The sequence below is a fragment of the Macrotis lagotis genome, chromosome 8 (assembly GCF_037893015.1).
Source record: "Macrotis lagotis isolate mMagLag1 chromosome 8, bilby.v1.9.chrom.fasta, whole genome shotgun sequence".
In the NCBI taxonomy this organism is placed as follows: Eukaryota; Metazoa; Chordata; class Mammalia; order Peramelemorphia; family Peramelidae; genus Macrotis; species Macrotis lagotis.
Window position 1 is genome coordinate 65,255,532 of NC_133665.1, and position 23,522 is coordinate 65,279,053.

At 41.6% G+C, this 23,522-nt stretch overlaps 1 protein-coding gene across 1 annotated transcript in view; it reads right to left on the reverse strand.

Annotated features, from left to right (window-relative positions):
* Positions 1-2,646: 2,646 nt before the first annotated feature.
* ZNF316 (zinc finger protein 316) overlaps positions 2,647-23,522 on the reverse strand; it is a 35,204-nt gene continuing 14,328 nt past the window's right edge. The window contains exon 5 of the mRNA XM_074199002.1: positions 2,647-4,856. Within this exon, the coding sequence (XP_074055103.1) occupies positions 2,647-4,856 (2,210 nt within the window). The remainder of the gene's footprint in view (positions 4,857-23,522) is intronic.

The window sequence follows — 23,522 nt, forward strand, 5'->3', positions numbered from 1 at the left end:
TGGCATCTGGATCCCGGCACTGCTACAGAAAACTTCAGTGGTTTCCGTAGCTCCTTTTCACCTCTTCAGGAACACAGCACACAACCCCACTTCCCTCCCTGACACCCCGTTTCTAGGGCTTTTGCTCCTCCTAGGGAAAGGACAGAATTTGCTATGGAGGACATTGCCCACAGCTCAGGCACCATAATCTTTCTTGCTCAGGTTTGATTGAACCAAGAGCCAAGATAATGCTGCATAACTGATCAATATACGTGATTTCCCCCAAACATTGCTAATCCCCCTCTGCTCACCACAAACCCCTGTTGTCCCCTCCCCTCCTATTTACCCCCATCCCCATATCGCTTTTTAACCCTTCCCTTCTACTCTCCCAACCCTCCCTCCCCCCCCTTTCTAAGGCCTACTTCCCAACCCCACCAACTACTTGTGCTTCCCAACCCCAAATTCCCCAAAGACCCCCAGCAGCCCTGCCTCTCTCCCTCCTGGCCCTCAATGCCATGCCTAAATAATAGCAAGTGAATTGTAGTTGTAATGAATGAAACTGGATTCAAAAATGGCAATTTTTTGGTACCGTTCAAAGAAACAAAATGGTTTGCTGGCTTTTTCCCCCAAGATGCCCTTTGTAGCTCTTTAAACTAATTGTGCAGTTTAGATCAACTTTGCACATAACAGGCATTCAATAAATATTGGTTGTTCTGAATCCTAACTTAGTCATTAATTCACCATCATTCTTGTGCAAATTACTTAACTTCTTAGTGTCTCCATTCCCAACTCCATGAAACAGGAATGCTACTTTTCTATGGGAGTACTGCTTGTAAACAGAAATACGACTCACTTCTAGTATGAAATAACTATAGAAAAAGAACTGGAAAGGACCTCCAGAGGTCATCTGGCCCATTCCCCCGCCTACAGGCAAGTGCATCTATTCTATTCCTAAAGATCTCTAGGAAAGAGATTCCATGACCTCCTTCGGTCAGTCACTCACAGCAGTGCTTAATTATACTTAAATCTATGAAATGTTAAGTTCAGAAGAAAGGTGCTAAGTGAACCATGAGACTTTTAACCAGTTTGTGTGAAGATGCTAGTGCAGAGAATCTCTAGCTTTAAGGAAGATTCAGAAGCAACAGAGAGCTTTACCCATGCCTTTCACCTCCAGATGAGTTTACATGGAAACAATGAATAAAAATCTTTTAACTCACAATAGAGAGAACTCAGGAGAGGTGATCTACACCACTCAAAGAACCCACTAGAAGCAGCCTCATGGTTCACATAAATGTGTGGTTTTCTACAGGCCTCTTTGTGCAACATAGTTTTTTTGCCTCTAGCTCTCGACCAGAGGGAGAGACGGTCAAGAATTCTGGGGAGATGACTGGAACTATAATCCACTTGACTACTCTTGCCAAACATGCTACCTACCACTGATGACAAGGCAAACAGCCTATCTGATTAGACCCGATGTCAGGTGGCTGAGAAGCGTGGCAGTAGATGGTGATGCCTAGGGGAGTGTGCTCAGAAGCTTACGGCTTCAAATGGTCTCTCCCCTGCTGTGGAAACCTACTCTTGATGATCCACTCTTTCCCATCCCACAGACAGACTGGGCTAGTCCAACCTCCCTCCAGAATACTTAAGATTTCCAGCAGAAAAGATAGTAACATCAACATTCTTGGCTACTGTTCTATCAGTTGGTGTGGATTCAACTTCAAGGCGGGATCACAAGAAGTAACCTTAAAAGTTGCCTTGGATGTCATTTCCATCCCCTCGGGCTAGGAATATCTAGCCAGTCTCTTTGGAATTCCTCTAAGTTTCCTTATCCACCATTCACAAAAAATAAAGAAACGAAGAATGACAGAGCTAGGAGGCACCTTAGGACACAGAATGTCAGAGCCGAAAGAGCTTAGGACAGAAGATGTTAGCAGTGGAAGGGGCCTTGGAACACAGGGCACTGGATTTGGAAGGAATCTCAAAACATCAAACATTAAGTGGACAGGACCTTAAAACGCAGAGTGTCGTGACCGGAAGGGACTTCAGAACACAGAAGACAGAATGTTAGAGATGGAAGGGACCTTAGAAATGATCTATTACCCTTAGAATAGGGACTGAAGTTGCCAGACCGATGCCAGTTGGCATCAACAGGAATTACCAGGTTTACATCACTTCCCAGTCAATAGTAAAACGAGCTGAACGGACCCGAAGCCGCCGCCGACCAAACGCTCTGTACAAAGTCGGGGGGGAGCCCCGAGCCCCGAGCCCCTCGGCTCCCCCCGCCCCCGCCAGGCGGCCCGGGCTCCCACTCCCCTGGCCTAGTCCCAGGCCCCCGGGAGGGGCGCCTGGCGGGGCTTCTCCCACCCCCTTCTGCTCCGAGTAAATAAATAAGCGCCTGGTGCCCGGGGCCGCTTGGGCGCCGTCCCTGCCCCCGGGCGGCCGCTTCCCGCCCAGCCCCTCCGGCAGCGGCAGCGGGGCGATGCCCGGGCGCGGGGCGGCGGAGGCGGCCCGGCCCCGCCGCTCCCCCGGGGCCCCGCGCGGAGGGGGAGGAGGAGGAGGGGGCGCAGGAGCCCCGCGGGGCCGCTTCCTCCCGCCCGCTCCCCGCGCTCCGGAGTCACAAAGGGTCTCTCGGGACACGCCTCCTTCCCAGCGCCCTCCTCACCCGCCTCACAGGAGGGTCTCCTCGTAGGAGCCGGAGGGGCCGGGGAACGCGGCGGGCGCCTCGGGCGCCAGGCCGGAGTCCCCCGCGAGGCCCGCCGCCGCCGCCGCCGCCGCCGCCGCCGCCTTCCTGCCGCCGTCCTCCTTGTCCGCGGCGGGCCGGCCGGCCGGGGCCTGCGCCGGGGCCTGCGCCTGCGCCTGCGCGTCGGCCTTGGCCGCCGGCCCCGGGGCGGCCCCTCGGTGCGTCTTCATGTGGGTGAGGAGGTGGGAGCTCTGCGAGAAGCGGCGGCCGCAGGCCGCGCAGGCGTAGGGCCGCTCCCCGGTGTGCGTCCGCTGGTGCGTGACCAGCACCGAGCGCTGCGAGAACCTCTTGCCGCACTCGGGGCAGGGGAAGGGCCGCTCCCCCGTGTGGCCGCGCCGGTGCTTGGCCAGGTTGGAGCGCTGGGCGAAGCCGCGGCCGCAGTCGGCGCAGCGGAAGGGCTTCTCCCCGGTGTGGGTTCGGCGGTGCCTCTTGAAGTCCGAGCTGTGGCCGAAGCCCTTGCCGCAGTCCGGGCAGCGGTGCGGCTTCTCCTCCGCGTGCGCCCACTGGTGCCGCGTCAGGGCCGCGCTCTGGCCGAAGCGCCGGCCGCACTCGCCGCAGGCGTAGGGCCGCTCCCCCGTGTGCGCCCGCCCGTGGGCCGTCAGGTGGGCCCTGCGGCTGAAGCCGGCCCCGCACACCCCGCAGACGAAGGGCTTCTCGCCGGTGTGGCCGCGCACGTGGGCGGCCAGGTGGGAGCCGCGGGCGAAGCGCGCCCCGCACTCCGGGCAGGGGAAGGGGCGCTCCCCGGTGTGCGTGCGCCGGTGGCGCGCCAGGTGCGAGCCGTACACGAAGCTCTTCCCGCAGTCCGCGCAGCGGTGCGGCCGGTCCCCCGCGTGGTAGCGCTGGTGCTTGGCCAGGGCCGCCCGGCGCCCGAAGGTCTTCCCGCAGTCGGAGCAGATCCACGGCGTCTCCTCCTCCAGCATGGAGGCCGGCTGGGGGTCGGAGAGCAGGCCCCCGACCGCAGGGCCGAAGGTCAGCAGGCCGGGGCCGCAGGGGTCGCAGGGCACGGCCGTCCCGTCCAGCAGGGCGAGCTGGCCCCCCAAGTGGCCGGCCAGGGGCGGGGCCTCCGCCAGCTCGTGGGCCACCCTGTCCCCGAAGTCCTGCAGCGCCAACATGGGGAGGTTCTCGCCGTGCAGCCAGGACTTGGGCGGCAGCGGGAAGTGGAAGTCCAGGGGGTGGGAGGGCCCCTCGCCTTCTCCGAAGCCGTTCCCCAGCTCGGGGTAGCCCCTGTCCGCGGCGGGACCCTCGCTCCCGGGGTCCGGGCCCTCCGCGCCCGCCTCGGGGCCCTCGGCCTCCTCCCTCCGGGCCTCCTCCCGAAGATCCGAGCACTTGCCGCCCCTCCGGTGCCGCTGGAAGTCCGCTCTCAGCCTGAAGGCGCGCCCACAGTCGGGGCAGCAGTGCGGCTTCTCGGCGGTGTGCACGGCCTGGTGGCGGGCCAGGGCCGAGCTCTGGCTGAAGCTCCGGCCGCACTGCGGGCAGGGGTAGGGGCGCTCCCCCGTGTGGGTGCGCTGGTGCGTGACCAGGTAGGACCGGCGGCCAAAGCCGGCCCCGCAGAAGGAGCAGCGGTAGGGCCGCTCGCCCGTGTGGATCCGCCGGTGGGTGACCAGATGGGACTTGTAGACGAAGCGCTTGCCGCAGTCGGGGCAGGGGAAGGGCTTCTCCCCCGTGTGGGTGCGCTGATGGATAGCCAGGTGCGAGCGATAAACGAAGCCCTTGCCACACTCTTCGCAACCGAAAGGCTTCACGGCGGCATGGTACCGGCGATGCTTGGCCAACCCGGACCGATGAGGAAACACCTTCCCGCACACATCGCACGTCGTGTCCGGCCTGCCCCCGGCTGCTTCCACCACCGCTGAGAACGCCCAGGGAGGCAGGAGTGGGGCACCTGCCTCCCCACTATGAAGAATGGGCTTCATCTCTTGTCCATCGCTGACCATGCCCATATTTGAGGGATCTCCTCCCCATAAATCTGTTGGCTGGACCTGGATGGTATCATCAGGTCCCCAGGTCCCAGGGACATCTCCCACGCCATAGGCTGCCGACCATACTCCTGGTGGCTCCGATTCCTCAGGAGTCTCCGGAGGACCTTCCTCCTCATCCTCCTCCTCCTCTTCCTCCTCCTCATTCCAGAACCAACCACCTAAAAGAGGGGGGTGAAAAAAAAGTTAAGAAAGCCTAAGGAAGAGACACTTGCACAAAGTAGATCCTTGAAAAAGATTGTAGTAAGGTGTTTGGTTTGGTTTGGTTTTAAAAAGCACTGGTTTGGTTTGGTTTTAAAAAGCACTCATTTTAGTGAGAAGATCTTGCTTTGAATTTCAGCTCTAGCAATAGTACAAGGAAGCACCTACTGCAAGTTGTTTAATCTTTTTTTTTAGGTTTTTGCAAGGCAAACGGGGTTAAGTGGCTTGGCCAAGGCCACACAGCTAGGTAATTATTAAGTTTCTGAGACCAGATTTGAACCCAGGTACTCCTGACTCCAGGGCCGGTACTTTGCCACCTAGCTACCCCGAGTTGTTTAATCTTTGCTGCATAAACTTTAGAGAAATGGGAGTTATTTTGCTTAATACTTTTCCCTTCCAGTGCTTTATTATGGTGTGATGATGATGATGATGATAAGTACCAACAGGCTATAAGGCAAAGAATACAAATTCTACTAGATCCTTCCAAGTTGGAAAGATGTTAAGTCTGGTGATCAATGGAGTCTTATCTTATAAGGGCTAACCTCAATAATTTGGGAGGGGTTCAAAATAAAACTGGCCTCCAGGTAATGATTTTTCAGTCATGGCAATTCAAAATCAGGCAAAGAGAGTGTGATCTACACTGGTGGAGGGAAAACCCACACCAAGAAAATCAGATCATTCAACCAAAAACACAACAAATAAATGGTATTTATTATTCAAAGTCAAGAGAACAAAAAAAAGAATGTTTTGGGGATATATATATATAATATATATAATAACAATTTCTTTTAAAAATCATTTTAAAAAAGGTAGTCTAAGGAAAACCATACCCCTGCAATGAAAGTTTTCAGAAATCTTATTTTGCCCATTAGCATCAAAATCAGTCAAGAAACATTAATTAAGCACTTAATCACCAATTAAGATTCAGACTAAAAGGGGTTTGAAATAGCTAGGTCTTTTTTTTTTAATGCCTTAAAGGCCACAACTCAAAGTTCAATCACCTGAAAATTCTTCTCCCAAGTCATTCCCTTCATCTAAACTGTTCCAAGAAAATTTGCTAACCGTGGTTCTAGCTCTGCTCATTTTCAGCTCATATCTTTGCTCACATTGTGTGTGTGTGTGCGTGTGTGTGTGTGTGTGTGTGTGTGTGTGTGTGTGTGTAGAGAGAGAGAGACCTCTTCCATTATAATCCTTCAGATATCTAAGAACAGCTATTATTGCATCACACATAAATGTTCTCTTTTCCAGATTAGACAAATTCAGTTGCTTCAGTAATCCTTAGAGAAAGAGATTTAGAGCTGGAAGAGACCTCAAAGGTCATCAAGCCAAACCCTTTAATTTTACAGATGAGAAAATCAAGGCACACTGTGAGTTAAGAGACTTGTCCATTTTCCAGGACATGGTTTCAAGTCTTCTCTCCATCATGGTCATCCTCTTCATGATTTATTCAAGCCTGAATAAATTTCTAAATGTAATCCCAGAACTGAATATAATACTCCACTTGCAACTTGATCTTGGATCCAGTTAACTTTCATGAGGTATATGAGGAAACCATGATATAATAAATTCAAAGATTATTCTATAATGTTCAAAGGTGTTTAATACTTAGAAATGAAAAAAAAAGGTATGGTCCCTTTAAAAAACAAGTTGAACTGAACATCTTAATAAAGTTAATAAAGAAAACCCTAACAAAGTAATTCAGTGCTAACTGATAACAGAGGAAGAGAGATGTTATTTGAGTAGTAGCTAAGGTAATTTTTTTATAGATTAGAAGGTGAATCCAAAAAAAGGTACCAATACATCACAGCCTGGACATATCTGAGAACACCTGAAACTAAGCTGTGAAAAATAATAGCTTTTTATGTTTCTGACCTAAACAGAAAAGATCAAGAAAAAGGGGAAATGTGACTTAGGGCTTTTCCTGAATTAATTCACAAAGCAGTTCTTACCCCCTTTTAGGAGACAGCCAATGTTTTAAACTACAGCCAATAACTATACCTTATGAATAAAGGCAGCAGGAGAGAATCAAAGTGGTATCTTAAAAATTCATTTAGTAGGTTTAGTAGAAGGTTCTTAAACTGTACCTTAGTTGTGGGGTTTTTTTTTTATCATGTCTTCAATTTCATCTGAGTATGCCTTAAAGATAGGATTTAATTAAAATCTACTGTGACATAGTAAACTTCCTTTATAGGAAACTCAATGAGAAAATACCCTCTATCAATGCAGATCAGTACCTACACAGAATTTCCTGCCTTTGGCATTTTAAGTACCATGGGCCAGTAGAAAGCCTGCCTTGACATAAGAATGACAGTAGTTTAAGCCCCATACTAGGCTTAACCTCTCAGAAAAGAAGACCCTGACATGGGGGGGGGGGGGTAATGTCATGATATAAGCTTGAATTGGATTTGAGTGAAAGGGATGCTAAGTCATTAGACTTACATTCTCCTCCAGAGTCATCAAGTCCAGTGACCAGATATGGATAAGGAGGACTGGACCAGGGTTAAGTGACTTGGCCAGAGTCACAAAGCTAGTAAGTGGCAAGTATCTGAGACTGCATTTAATTCTTTTAGAACTATTTGTCTACATCTATAAACTACTTATCTTTTGGGGAACAATACCTGAATCTTTTGCCTCCTTTGAATCTGTTCCCTATCATGATACCAGACCTGTCTGAGAAACTTGCTGCAGAAATTTTTTACCCCAGAAAATTTTTTCTAATTTTAACATTTGTGCCAACATGTTTCAATTTTATGCCATCAAAATTTTTCATTTTATCATCCCATATCCTTTAAGACTTCTTTCCCCTTTACAAAAGATAATCTCTTTTCCTGCTCTCCTATGACCTGTATCCATTTGGAATCTATTTTGGTTTTGTTTTTGCAAGGCAAAGGGGTTAAGTGACTTGCCCAAGATCACACAGCTACGTATTAAGTGGCTGAAGCTGAATTTGAACTCAGGTCCTCCTGACTTCAGGGCCAGTGCTCTATCCATTATGCCACCTTGCTGCCCCTGGAATCTATTTGGAAAATGATATGAAGTGTTGTTCCAAACATAATTTCTGCTAGAGTCCCTTCCAGCATTCCCAACAGGTTTCATTCAATTACCACAGTAATCTTTATCCTTGTAGTTGGGGCCACTGGTTTTATTAACATATATGCCAATATATTTGTTTTCTTCTGGATCCTATGTTCCTAATCTGTTCCACTGACCAACTTTTCTATTTTTAACCAGAATCCAATAGTTTTGATGATGACTTTTTTAAATCTGGCACAGATAGGACCCTTTCCTTCCCATTTTCTTTCATGAAGGAGATTCTTGAGCTTTTGTTTATCTAGGCTAGTTTTATTACTTTTTTATATACCTATAGAATAGCCCTTTGGTAATATGATACAGCAATTAATAAGCAAATTAATTTGGATAGTGTTATCACTTTATTGAATTCATATTCAACAATAAATAATCTCTCCAGATATTTTACTCCATTTTTCTATAGTATTTTGTAGTTGTAGTCATGGAATTCCTATGTATGTGTTAGTATTTGGTCTCCCAGATAGTTTATGTAGCCTATAATTATTTTAATTGGAATTTCATTACCCTTTCAGACTAGGTTATATGGATAATATGCCAAAAGGCTGATGAATTTGAGAGGTTGACATATCCTGCTATTTTCCTAAAGTTAACTTCCAATTAATTTTATTGAATCTCTATGGTTCTCAAAATATGTGATCATATCATCTACAAAAAGCAGCATATTTCCTTTACTATACTTAGTCTGTTTTTTCCATCTTAATGCTAGAGCTACTAGCATTTCTATGAATTTGCCAAGTAATAGGGATTATAATAAACATCCTTACTTTTACCTTTGATTCTAAAAGAGCAATCTCTAATGTTTCTCCATTACACATAATGTTAGCTCCAGGCTTAGATAAGCTAAAATTTACTATATTAAAAGAGGGTCCATTTGTTCCCATTTCTAAATATTTTTAACATAAAATGGCATTATGTTTTGTCAAAAACTGTTAGATCTATTTATTAGAGAATTCACTATTAGAGAAATGCAAATTAACGCATCTCTGAGGTACTACCTCACACCTCTCAGACTGGCCAATATGACCAGAAAGGACAATGATCAATATTAGAATGGATGTAGGAAATCTGGGACACTAATACATTGTTGGTGGAGCTGTGAACTCATCCAATCTTTCTGGAGAGCAATTTGGAATTCCACCCAAAGGGCATACCCTTTGATCCAGCAATACCACTACTGGGTCTATACCCTGAAGAGATGATGAAAAAGGGTAAAAACATCACTTGTACAAAAATATTTATAGCAGCCCTGTTGTGGTGGCAAAGAATTGGAAATCAAGTAAATGTCCTTCAATTGAGGAATGGCTTAGCAAACTGTGGTATATGTATGTCATGGAACACTATTATTCTATTAGAAACCAAGAGGGATGGGAATTCAGGGAAGCCTGGAGGGATTTACATGAACTGATGCTGAGTGAGATGAGCAGAACCAGAAAAACACTGTACACCCTAACAGCAACATGGGAGTGATGTTCAACCTTGATGGACTTGCTCGTTCCATCAGTGACAATTTGGGCTGTCTGCAATGGAGAATACATCTGTATCCAGATAAATAGCCATGGAGTTTGAACAAATTTCAAGGACTATTCCCTTTAATTTAGGAAAAAAACAGATATCTTATTGTCTGATCTTGTTAACTCTTATACTTTGTTTCTTCCTTAAGGATGTGATTTCTCTCTCATCACACTCAATTTGGATCAACATACAACATGGAAACAAAATAAAGACTGACAGATTGCTTTCCGTGGCGGGGGGGGGAGTAAGATTGGGAGAAAAATTGTAAAACTCAAAACTCAAATAAAATCCTTAAAAATAAAAAAAAACATCACTTGTACAAAAATATTCATAGCAGCCTTGTTTGTGGTGGCAAAGAATTGGAAACTGAGTGAATGTTCATCAATTGAGAATGCCTTAATAAACTGTGTGTGGGGTGGGGTGTGTGTTTGTGTGAACACTATTGTTCTATTAGAAACCAGGAGGTATGGGAATTCAGCAAAGCCTGGAAGGATTTGCATGAACTAATGCTGAGCAAGATGAGCAGCACCACCAGAAGAACAGTGTACACCCTAACAGCAACAAGGGGATGATGATCAACCTTAATGGATTTGCTCATTCCACCAGTGCAACAACCAGGGACAATTTTGGGTTATCTGCAATGGAGAATACCATCTGTATCCAGAGAAAGAACTGTGGAGTTTGAACAAAAACCAAAGACTATTACCCTTAATTTTAAAGAAAAAATATTTTATGATATAATTTTTCTATCTCTTATACTTTTTTTCCCCTTCCTTAAAGATATGACTTCTCTCTCATCACATTCAACTTAGATCATTGTATACCATGGAAACAATGTAAAGACTTAACAGACTGCTTTCTGTGGGGAGTGGGGGGAGGGAAGTGAAATTAGGGGGAAAATTATAAAATTCACAATAAATTTTTAAAACTGTCAGATCATTATGAATGCTCTAACTTCATTTTTGTTCCTCCATCAACTTCAAGCCATTTCAACTGCATAGTCTGTCCAAACCTCATCCCTAGATTATTTTCACCATCCATCTCCTACACTCCTATTCACAAGTGTTGAACTGGAAGAAACTTAATAATTCTGACTTGGTACCATACAAACTTCGAGTCAGTGTCAAATGGGTCCTCGATGCAGCAAGACACTAATTTTCCTAACAGTCTCCTATTTCAATTCTCAGAGAAGCTTTTCTAAAGTTTGTCTTCACTTGCTCTTCCTCCATGGCTGACCCAAATCACTGGTCCAATTTATACCTTTTCTTCCCCCTTTAAATCTTCTTTATGATTCGCTCACTAAAGTGGTTTTGTTCTATTTTGCTTGTGACTATTGCCACCCTGAGCTTACCCTTCCTTACATTTTTAACCCATCTCTATTTCCTTGTTAAGTTTAATTGGTTACTACAAAACCTTTGTGGGTGTGCATATGTATATATGGATGGTCCACTCTGACATGTTCAGATTGAGAGTGAAGTTTATATGAGACCCATTCCTTCCACCCCTTCTGGAATGTTTGTAAACTCACCTCTTGGAACATTCTAATTCCACCTCCTACTTCATTTCTGTCCTACTGTCATTCCTTTTTCCTTCCCTTTTCTTTGCTCTAATTGCTGTTCAGTTGTTCTCAGTTCTGTCCCTATTCAAGGTTTTTTAGGCAAAGATAATGGAGAGGTTTGCCATTTTTTTCTCCAGTTCATTTTTAAAATAATGAAACTTAGGCAAAAAGGGTTAAATGACTGGCCCGGGTAAGTATCTGAGGTCACATTTGAATTTAAGTCTTCCTGTCTATAGGCCAAGCGCTCTATACACTGTACCACCTAGTTGCCCCTTCATTTCTCTAAAGAGAATCAAAATTGAAAAAGTTCCTTCTAGTTCTTTTATTTATTTTTCTGTGACCTTTGAAGACATGAGGATTCTGAAGGGACATATGCCTCTTCTCTTTCATTAGAATATAATTACTTCAACAATTGATCCTCAATTTCTTAATGTATTTACCTTTCTAGGGTTCTCTTTACTCTTGTGTTTGCAATTCAGAACTACTACTCAGATCCGGCATTTTCAACAAGAAACGATAAGAGTCTTCTCTTCCATTAAAGGTCCAATTTTATTCAAAAAAAAATTGTACTCTGTTGCAGGAGGAGTTGTAAGCTTTTAATTCTTGTTAAGTCATGTGTGATCCTGAAAGAGATTCTTTGGTACTTTGAATGCTTTCTTTCAGGATACTTTCAGTAATTTTTTTTTCTTTGACTGAGCTAGGACTGTCCAACCTTATTTTTAAAGTTTTTATTGAAACTATAGACAATATATTTTGATTGCCATTTTAGCAAGAGCTCTGCAGTAGCTCAGCTTTGTTTACCTAAAGCATTTAAAAAAAACCCATGAGTAAGCTGCATACAATCATACTGTGGGCCACATGCAGCCCACCAGGAAAATTTGGGACAGCTCTGAGTCCTAGAAGCTCAGAATTTTGGCTATAGCATTCCTGTGAGTTTCAATTTTAGGAAGTGACTGGTGAATTCTATTTTCATTTTGTCTTCTGCTTTTAGTAAATCTAGTTAAGTTTTCATTTATGATTTTTTATATTATGGAATCATTTTTTCCAAATATGTTCTAAGTCACCTTTCATTTTCTATTTTTTCAGTCTTTTGATTTTATCTTAATATTTCTTGTTGTTTCATGAAGTCATTGAGATGGGTGTTTTATTCTAATTTGGGAGAAGTTCACTCCTCTACTAAGTTAATACCTTCTGCTCTTTTTGCTTATTCTCACTATAACTTTTTTCTCCTAGAGCCCTTATTTTATTTTTGCTTTATATTTCTTCCAAGTGTTTTTGTAATCTTTATGGCTGTTACTTTCCCCACCTGAAGCTCTGATAATACTTACAGTGGTACTCCTCTATTCTTCTAGATTGACCTTTTAGGTATCTCCTGATCTGTTATCTCTACAGATTTGTGTTTATTCAGATCTCCAGCCTCAGTTCCTGATTTGGGAATGTGTAGTAGAGTGAAATACTATCCTTTCCTACATTCTCGGGTGAGGCATTTAGACCATACTTGATCCTTCCTTTGATTCCCTGAGCTTCTGAAAGCAGCCTCTACTTTTTTTGGTATGTCTGCTCTCAGAAACTTGGCAGGCTTCAATATGTCAGAGTACTGTAGTTGGCTATCCTTAAACAAGACACTGCAGTAGTCTTCCATCCTACCTGGGGCAGGATGTCTCTGAAGATTTCTTTGACCCCTCAGGGATTCCCAAAGGAGAACTAGAGTCATTCATCCTCCCCATGGAGTGCTTAGTCTGGGCACTGCTGAAATTATCAATTTATTCATCTGAACTCATACTGGACACCTCTGACACCCACAGCTTCTTTTTTGTGCAGTTACATTTGGGAGCTTACTTAAATTTCTCTTCTGGATTTTGATGCCCTTTTTTAAATGACTGCTGAAGATTAAGTAGGAGAACTAAATTCCTTTACAACCTTTCATGCCACTATCCTAACATTTTCCATCTCCAACCTGATATTCATTATAATACTTTAAGCAGTGGTCCAGAAATATTAATTATATTCACATAAAACCATCATCTTAACTAGCTACTCATTTACATTACTCAAATCCTTTCTTGACTTCTGGCATAGCAGTAAGAAGATAATATCCGTGCCCCCCTAAGCCCTTCAGTTTCTTGACCAGAACTTTTGAGGGGGGTGGAGTTGGTTGTTTTACTTTTCCACTTAAAAAGTATTCATTTTCTCTCCTTCACACTTCCCAGGAGATGCACAGATGAGTGAAGCAAATCCCAAAAAGGCCATGTCCAAAAATATACTTGCATCATATTTGTCATTCTAAGCCCATCACTCCTCTGAAATGTGGCAGCTAAGTGGCACAAGGGTAGAGCCGGAAGTCAGGAAGACCCCAGTTCAAATCCAATCTTAAATACAATCTACTAGCTGAGTGACCCTGGTCAAGTCATTTAACCTCTATATGCCTCAATTTAAACATCTGAAAAATGAGAATACCTCTCAAGTTGTGAGATCAAATGAGATAATATTTATAAAGCACTCAGTAAAGTGCCTGAGGTACAGCGGGTACTTAACTAACAACTGTTTATGTTAGGAAATAGGTATTGTGTTTCATCTTTGGTGCTCTAGAATCATTGTTTATCACTATAATATCAGAGTCCTGGTCTTTCAAAGTTTTTTCTTTATATAGTTTTCCCGGTTCTGCTCACTTCACTCTGTCCATAACAAATTTTCCCAGGTTACTCTGAAATGGTCCATTTCATCATTTCTTAGGGCAATTACCTGCATACACCATAATTTGTTTAGCCAATTCTAGAATTGTAGGGTGCCCAGGTACCCTTACATTTATGATTTTTTCCTATGAAATACACTTATATCCTTTTGTCCTTTTCCTCTTTTACTTTTGGGGAGCATGTGCATTTTATAGTAACTTTTTATTGTTCAAGGTTCTGTCATATTGATCAATATCTCCTCTTCCTTCCAGTCACACCAGTATGTTTTCATTTTGATGAGTCCTAGGATATATGCCTCTGAAAGACAGCAGTTCTCTCTCGGGTTATCAGGTCCACTCCTGCCTTGATTCCTTTCAGGAAGAACTGGACCCACTTTTCTTTCTTTTCTGCCTTGGAGCAGCTAGACAGAGCAGTGTATAAGACTGCTGGATCCTCAGCTCAAAACTAGCCTGGACCAGCTCTGGTCTTAGGTGAAGCACTCACTTTCCTCAATGAAAAATGGGACCTTTAAAGTACCAGTCTTACAGGATTGTTGTGAGGATCAAGGGACAATCATTTGTAAATGCTTACTGAATATACCAATCCTTCCCCTCTGCCACTTTCTGGATGAATTCTCCACCCATGGCATCTTTGAAAGTACTTTTTCATTCCTTAGGAAAAGCTACAACTTTCTCCCCAGAAAGGGTCTCAATTTGTTTTTTTTTTGTTTGTTTTGTTAGGTTTGGTTTTTGAATTTAGTAGTTTTAAATATTCTATGTCCTTTCCCCCTTCTTACTCTTGTGTGATATTCTTTCATCCTCCAACCTTCAGATCCTTTTTGTTTTCCTAATAAAGATCATCTCGTTTTTTTAAAGAGCATCAATTTTTTTCTGATAATCAAGATAATGGAAGGAGGGAGGTTTTTCCTTGTTAGGACAACCAATCTGAACAGACTGTCTCCCAAAGGATTTCCAGTTTTTTTAAGCTAAAAATCTTCTCTCATAATTTATCATCACATCTAGCTCTGCTTATCTCTGAGTTTTTATGATCCAATGCCAATGGCAACACCTTCATGAAGCTGTTGATAAAAAGATCTTCTGAGGTAGAAGCGATCTTCCCAGGACTTTCAGAGAGCATTCCAACCATGTCTCACTTATGCACTCATCTCTATTTTGTTTTAGACCAATATCTATTTAAACTTACCTCCTATGTATGATAATGACCATGTTTCTTGAGAACAGTTATCATGTCTACTTAGTCTTTGTATTTCCCTCCTAATGTAAGGCAGGCAATAAATACCTGATTCTTGTCATGTGGAGACAACTGTATCTCATAACCAGCTTAAAGACCTTAAACTTCTAAAATTTTTGAATAACCTATTGGGCATCTCCATGTCAATGGTCATATGAACCCACAGATTCCCTAATCAATACTTCCTCCTACCTCAACATTCAGTCCACTTATACTGTGAAACTTTGATCTTTGCACCTGACAGGTAAGTCAGTATGTTCCATCCTCGGTTATTAAAGATTCAGTTATTTATATCATTTGATCAAATATCCCAATACTACCACTACCTCCCTCTTTTTCTGCAGTTTCTTCCTCATCAGGAATATTCTCATTGCCTAGAATTGTGATGCTACACAGAAGCGAAGTCACATGCAAGAGATGATTTTCCTCAACATCTGAACACCTTCCAACATCTATATATTTCTCCTTCCTTTGAATGAGAACCCATAACTTAGATGTTATAGAATCTAGAGGCTTCAGTACTACTAAATGTTGGACTTTGGAGTCAGAAGATCTAGAGCTGAATCCTAACTCTGAACTTAGTTGTATGGGTTCAGATAAGTCACAACCTCTTTTAGCTTGTTTCCTTATCTGTAAAACAGAAATAACTGTACTTGTAATGCCTACCTCTCAGAGTTGTTCTGAGGAAAGATTAATATAGAAATGTAAATTATTTATTATATAAAATTATTAATAATAAAGGATGATGTTTTTTCTTTTGTTTCCATAACATGACCACTTACCTCTTCAAATATGAGTAGTCAACCATGATTTCTCTTTCTAGAAAGTCTCCTTATTTACCAGTAAATGTATTTTTATCATGCTTTTCAAAGTTCTAGAAAAATTGTTTGGTTTAGTTTCCATAGAGCATGACTAATAAGAAAGAAGATCTCTTTCCAGAAATACTAGGAATCTCATGGGGGACTGAGTCTTGGGATCATAGGATTTGGGTTAAAAGGAATATTAGATATTATGTAGTCTGATCCCTTTATTTTTGCAGATGAGGAGACTCCCCAGACTAGTGACACCGAGTTCATTAGTAGATAACACAAGTAACAGAACATGAACACTGGTCCTCAAACTCAAAATCCACTGTTCCTTCCATTATAACACACTGTCTCTCCACTTTCAAGTCAAGAAACAAAGCTACCAGGAGAAATCCAGTATAGTACCTGATAATGGAGAAAGACAGGAAGGAATGTATATCAACTGTCAAACAACATCAATCAGGAAAAACAAACCCTTACTAGTAAGTAACTAAGGTTTCTTTATATTTAAAGTAAACTAACTCCTTTGGAAATGAGCATGGCATAAAAACAAAGTATGTCAATAATTTTTTTTAATTGAACCATCCCTGACGGCTAGTACAGATAATTAAGTAGCTCTAATAACCAACTGAAGAATAAGGTCAAGCCTACAACAGTAGTAGTAGTAGTAGTAGTAGTAGTAGTAATAGTAGTAGTAGTAGTAGTAATAGTAGTAGTAAGTAGTAGTAGTACTTACAATAGTAATTATAATACTATATTAGAATTCTTAGCAGAAGGATGGCTTCAAGCTAAAGTCTCTTCATTTGATATCATAAGAACCTAATGTTTTGATCTAAATTTTTATTATTGAGTTGGAGGGAATGCAGCTAACTGCCCAACATATTCCAGGCAGAAATATGCCTAAGAGCTGAAGCCCACAGACACTCAAGCGACTAGAGAGTAAAGGAAGTTTGGTTTCCTTGTAGCCAAAGCAACGCAGCAAAGCACAGGGCAGAGCTAAAGAACAAAGGACTCTCAAAGACCATATATTCCTACTTTCTCATCCATATATTCCTACTTTCTCATATTATACTTCAGGAAACTGAGATATAAAAGGTAAAATGACTTATCCATGATCATAAAGGAAATAAAAAGCCAGAGCTGATAATTGAACTCAGTTTTCAAGCACTATTAATTAGCCTTTCACTACATTATGTGAGTTCTGGGTAAAATCCCTCCTCAGTGAAACTTTGGGTATGAAACAATGCTGGTTTCGATAAACTGCCTCTCTTTTATTTTGTATTTTAGGAAATGTCCCTCTGGGTGGAGGGGAAGAGAAGAAAGGGAGGCAGATGGAAATGAAGGTGTTATAAGAGCACTATTTTTTTTTTAGGTTTTTGCAAGGCAAACGGGGTTAAGTGGCTTGCCCAAGGCCACACAGCCAGGTAATTATTAAGTGTCTGAGACCAGATTTGAACCCAGGTACTCCTGACTCCAGGGTCAGTGCTTTATCCACTGCACCACCTAGCCACCCCATGAAATGAAGGTGTTATAAAACAAAAGTTACTGTTTGAGTTTAGGATATCCCATTTCTGATATGTCCTAGTTATGTGAGCTCAAGCAGGTCTTGCAAAGTTTAAAATGCTATTATATAAATACCAGTTTTTACTGGTTTTTTCAGGTCAAATACTAGATACCAACTGATCCACTGAATAAGCCAAATGAGACGAGAGGTTTATTGGTGTGTATCATCTGAATATGGACCCCTTGAGATTTTGACAAGCTATTTTGCAAGTACAGATCCATAATTAGTTTCCTAACAAACAACTCTAGTAAGGGAGCTCTCTCTTTAAAGAGACAGTGCATTCCATTTTGAGGCCGCTTTAATATTTAGAAATTAATCTTCTGTTGGGTTGAAACTGATTCCCTGTAACTTCTACCCAGTTAGACTAACACTAGAGCTGTGTTCCACAGACAGTCCACTCCCTCTCTCTCTGGTGAGGCATTCAAACATTTAAAATAGTGGTCATGCCCTTCAGACCCCTCTCTCGTCTCATAAAAATAAAGATAAAAGGACTATCTCCCCTCCCACACACACTCCCCATGAAGTCTTCTGAAAGGTGTACTCCTGGGTAGCAACAGAGGTCTCCATAACGGAATTCCTATTTTGTTAGATATAACAGATGCTCCTCTGGAATGTACAAAGAAAAATGGTTAATTAATCTAATTCACCCAATATTGATAAAGCACCTATTTATTCTATGCCTTAGGTCATAAGCCACAAGTGGGCACCAAAGCCTTAGTCTGTTTTCTCTGTTCTGGAATTTTGCTAGAACCATATATAGAAAAGCATTCTGTGAATTATGGAGGACTAAAAAAAAAATGCAACAAAAGTAAAACACACCTTGAGAACAGTCTATACTACACACTGAACCTCTCCAGCCTTTTGTTTAGTCCTACACAGCCCTTAACTGTATTTTACCTTGTATTCTGGTTATTTGTTTACATGTCTTATTTCCCTTCTGGACTTTTGATAGCAAGAATTCATGTGATTCACTTTTTTATTTCTCCCTAGTAGTAACAGGTGTTAAATAAAACTCTGGATAATGGGACCATAGCTCCAGAACTGTAGGGAAGTCAGAAGTCAACTTCTTCGCTCCATAAGTGAGAAAACTAAGATCCAGGGAGGTTAAAGGAGACTTGTCCAGGATTACATAGTTGGATGTTTGGTCAAAGTAATAGTTTCTTAAGAAAGAGTATTCAGAAGCTTGCCCAGAGGGTTAAGTGGTTTAATCCCTTCCACTGTCCACTGACTCAATCCACTTTTCCACTTCCATTCTCAAAACCAGGATCATATCTTAGTGATCAAGAAAAAAGTGAAAAGTCTCTAATTAGAGGTCAGCCAGGTGGCATAGTAAATAAAGAGTTCCAGACCTAGTGTCAGGAAGACTCATCTTCCTAAATTCAAATCAAACACTTATTAGCTGTGTGACCCTGAGCAAGTCAGTTTCCTCATCTGTAAAATGAACTGAAGAAATGGCAAACCACTCAGTCTCTGCCAAGAAAATCACAAATGGGATCATGAAGAGTCAGACATGACTGAAAAAAAAAAATGACTGAACAACAACTCTAACTGAATTATACAATCAATAGATTCCAGATGATATAGCCCCTTTGTTGTCTAGTCTTATTGGCCTTTGAATATAGAAGGCATTCTCCTGGTGAACAGTTAGCTCTAAGTCCAAAAGTGACCTCTCTGATCTCTGAATAGAAAGGCATCTATAGGAAGGTTGTCCTGATGTTGACAATCTTACAAGAGGTATTTCCAGGAGTTATTTCCAGAACATTTCAAACCACTTGAGATTACATTTCTAAGAAATACAGAGAACTGAGTCAAATTTTTGATGAGTCACTCCCTAATTGATTTAGTCAAAGGATACAGACAACTTTCAGAGAAAGAAATCCGAACTAAAAATAGTCATGTGAGAAAATGCGCACAGTTACTAAGAGAGAAATGCCAATTAAAAACCTGAGATAGGGGCGGCTAGGTGGTGCAGTGGATAAAGCATTGGCCTTGGAGTCAGGAGTACCTGGGTTCAAATCTGGTCTCAGACACTTAATAATTAACTTAGCTGTGTGGCCTTGGGCAAGTCACTTAACCCCATTTGCCTTGCAAAAACTTAAGGGGAAAAAAACAAACAAAAAAAACCTGAGATGCTATCTCATACCAGCTTAATTGGCTGAAGTTGACAAAAAAAGAAAATGACAAATGCTGGAGGGGTTACAGCAAAGTAGGTACTTTATTGCACTTTTGTTGGTGATTGCAAATTGATCAATTGGCATAAAAACAATTTGGAACTATGCCCCAAAGTTATTAAATTGTGCCTAGCCTTTGCTCATGATCCTGCTACTTTAAGATCTATATCCCAAAGAGAGTAAAGAAAGAGGAAAAGAGCCCATATAAACAAAAATATTTATAACTCCCCTCCTTTTATGGTAGCACAAATTACGAAATATGAATATGAATATAATTGTGCTATAAGAAATTATGAAGGCAATGATTGAGAAAAATCTGGGGTGACTCATATGAACTGATGCAAAGTGAATTAAGTAGAACCAAGAACACAATTCATACAATAACAATACTGTAATAATGATTAGTTCTGAAAGGTTTGGTAATTTCATCAACACAATGAACAGTCACAATTTCAAAAGATTCATGATGAAACATTCTATCCAAAGCCAAATAGACAGCTGATGTATTCCAAGCACTCTCTAAAGCATTTTTTCTTTCCCTCCCCCTAAAAAATGGCTAATACAAGAACTTGTTTTGCATAAATAAACATATTTATAATGGCTTTTGTTTTTCTTGCCTTCTCTATGGGTGAAGGAGGGAAAGGTGGGGAGAAGTCACATCTGAAAATAAAATTCTATTTTAAAAAACAAGCTATTTGAGACTAGTGGGTACTAATAAAAGTTAATCAAAGGTTGTTGGTAAGGTAGGTACAAAAGCATATAAAATATGAATGCCTTTATGTTGGGCCCAGACACTCAAATTCCTTTGAGGTCATTAAACTTATGAAGCAAACAATTCTATGCTGAAATGGAGATTAAAACTTCACTTAGTTAGGTAAAGTCTAAAATATAGGGGGATTGGAAGAAATTTCTATTTCCCTTGAGTCTAGTTTACAGGATTCCATCCCTGAAACAGAAAGGGCTGGGGTTGTCTGAGGTTCAGGAGAAACCAAATAAATTAAAAGACTAAAAGTAGGAAATGGGCACAGCTCCTTTTGTGATTTGCTTCTAAGGAGTGAATTGTCTAAGGGAATATGTGCAGGGGATAGCATGTAGAAAATTAATGGAATTAAAGTAGGGGTCAGTCCCAGGCCAAGTACCTGGAAACCAATCACTAGCTGAATTACAAGTGAAAGAGCACATGGAAGGTCATTTCTCTTCCACATCCAAACTACAAAAACAATTCCTTTCCCAAAATAGCAATTATATTTGCAAAAGTATACCACTCAAAAACATTCTACTGTAGAGCAGAAAGAACTCTGGACATGGAATTAGAAGACCCGGGTTCAAATCCTGATTGATACTAACTTGGGCCAGTTACTAAACCTTTCTGGGCCTAAAAAATGAGGTCACTGTAAGGCAACCTTTACAAACCTTAAACTGCTGTGAAAGTACCTTCTCTGAGCCCGAGATCAATATATGAACACCCTCCCTTACAGAACTGAAAAAATAAAAGTCCTTTACAAAACTTAATACATATAGGGACTATAAGTTATATCTTATGTAAATTGTGGAGGAAGCTGGTTGAGCAGTGAACTGAGCACTGAATCTGGGATCAAGAGGATCTGAGGTCAAATCCAGCTTTAGACACTTGACCAGTTTGTTACCTTGGGCAAGTCACTTAAATTTTCTGTGCTTTGGTTTACTTATCAGCAAAATAGAGATAATAATAGCCCAACCTGAGAGGTTACTGTGAGGATTAGATATAGTAAAGCAAATCAGATATAGTATTGCAAACCTCAAAGTAACTATAATAAATGCTAACTAAGCTAAATAATAGCTTGATCCTCAGTTCATTTAACTACAAAAATAAGATATCTGCTCTACCTAGATTGTCTTTAAAGTACTATAGATAAATGAACAATAAAATTACTCATGGCTTCAGATGCACTAAAGTTCAGTTTTGGTCATAGAGACAAGGCTTTTGAGGACTTGGTGGGATTTAGGAGGGCAGAAGCCTTATTACTAGCTGCTGTGTTAATAATAATGCCTTCTGCTACTGGTTAACAGGAAACTTCAACATATTCTTCTTATGAAAAGCCAGTTGGCTCACTCAATGCAAGGTTCTTAACAACCAACTAATGCAGGATGGTCAGAAGCCACTTTATGGCACAAACGGGTATGCACCTAGTTTTGGTTCAGGAAAACTCAGAACTGAATTGATTCAAAGAGGAGGAAGTATCCTTTTGCCCTTTAGTTTTAAAAGGCAAAGTATCTCAATCCTTCCAGCACTTTATCAATATTCTCCACAGGAAAGTGCCTTTTTTTTTCATTGAACAGATAAAGAGGGAATACAGGACAGAAGGCTGGGGTCCACAGTCTGAGGTTGCTTGGAGTTTTCCATTAGAACCAAGATTATTAACAGTCATGATTTGTGCCCAAGTAAGCTTCCACATCATTCCCTGATTCAAGGTTGCCTTCGAAGCGGTGTCGAGAGCTACCAGGTGCCACCTCCACAGGGCAGGTTCTATTTCCCATGAATATGTGATACTACAAGGCTTTGGGAGAGTTAACTCTGGAGTCTAGTCATCAAGGCTCTATCAACTATTTAAACTGTGACTGGTAAATGGAATAACCAGTTTATACTCCAAATCTTTGTTTAAATGTTCAATGTTTAAGGGGCAGCTTGGTGGCACAGTGTATAGAGCACTGACCCTGGAGTCAGGAGGACCTGAGTTCAAATTTAACCACAGACACTTAATAATTACATAGCTGTGTGACCTTGGGCAAGTCACTTAACCCCGGCACCTTGTTAAAAAAATGTTCAATGTTTAAATGTTTGTTTACTTCTCACTCCTACCATGCCTTTTTTTTTACATAATCTGTGTTTATTTCAATGATGTGATTTAACTTAATTCTCTTGTAGTCCTCTGCTGCCCTACCATGGAAGTCATCCTGCGCTCACAAATGTGATACAATTGGAACACAAGCCCTGGCAATTCCTATCAAGCTAAAAAGAATATAAGTACTAAGTCAGCAGGCACTTAGACAAGCAGACAATGAATCTTAAGGACTAGCAGACCTAGGGATGAAGAGTCTTATCCGACCACAGGGTGATTAATTTTTCTGAACAGTTTAGGAAACTATCTTCTCCAAGATTAAGAGAGGTTTTGATCAACATCCACTGAAGTAATAGGTACACCCATTTTGACACAGATCTTAGTATGACAGTATAAGTAATCACAGTCATATGGTAGCTTTTTCCACAAAGATAGGGCCCCCACAATAATCCTACACATTCTGTTCACAACTCAGAATTCAGTTCAATAGCCTCCCCTTCCTTCATGGGTTCTAAAATTCTCTGTTCTAGGAAATGCTCATTCATCCTACCAGTACAACTTTAATATTTCCAACCCATTCTCAGTATCAACACTGCCACATTTTTACTTCTTAATGGTAGATTTTCTTTCAAGAAATTCCCAATATATTATATAGACTGTTTATTCTCAATTCTTTATTTTAAACACATTATCCTACAGTTCTTACGTTGAGTTTATTTACCAATAAACATGAGAATATAATAATAGCATTCTCTCTCTTAGAGGGTTGTTGAGGGACCAAACTTTCTAGCACTACATAATGCTAGTTAAGCTAAATCATGGTCTATATAGGCTACACACAATGATGATTATGATGATAATGGCATTTATCTACTACTATAGCCCCTACTTTGGAAACTCTTTGAGAGTAAAACCTGTCTTTTGCCTCCTTCTGTATTCTCAGGGTTTAGATCAGTATCTGGCCTAAAATGAGTGCTTAAAAGATATTTGCTGTCTATTAACAAACATTAAGGGGCAGCTAGGTGGTGCAGTGGACAGAGCATTGACCCTAGAGTCAGGAGGACTTGAGTTCAAATGTGAATCAGACACTTAATAATTACCTAGCTCCATGACCTTGGGCAAGTTACTTAACCCCAATCCTAACAAAAAAACAAAACAAAAAACAAAAAAACACAAACAAACA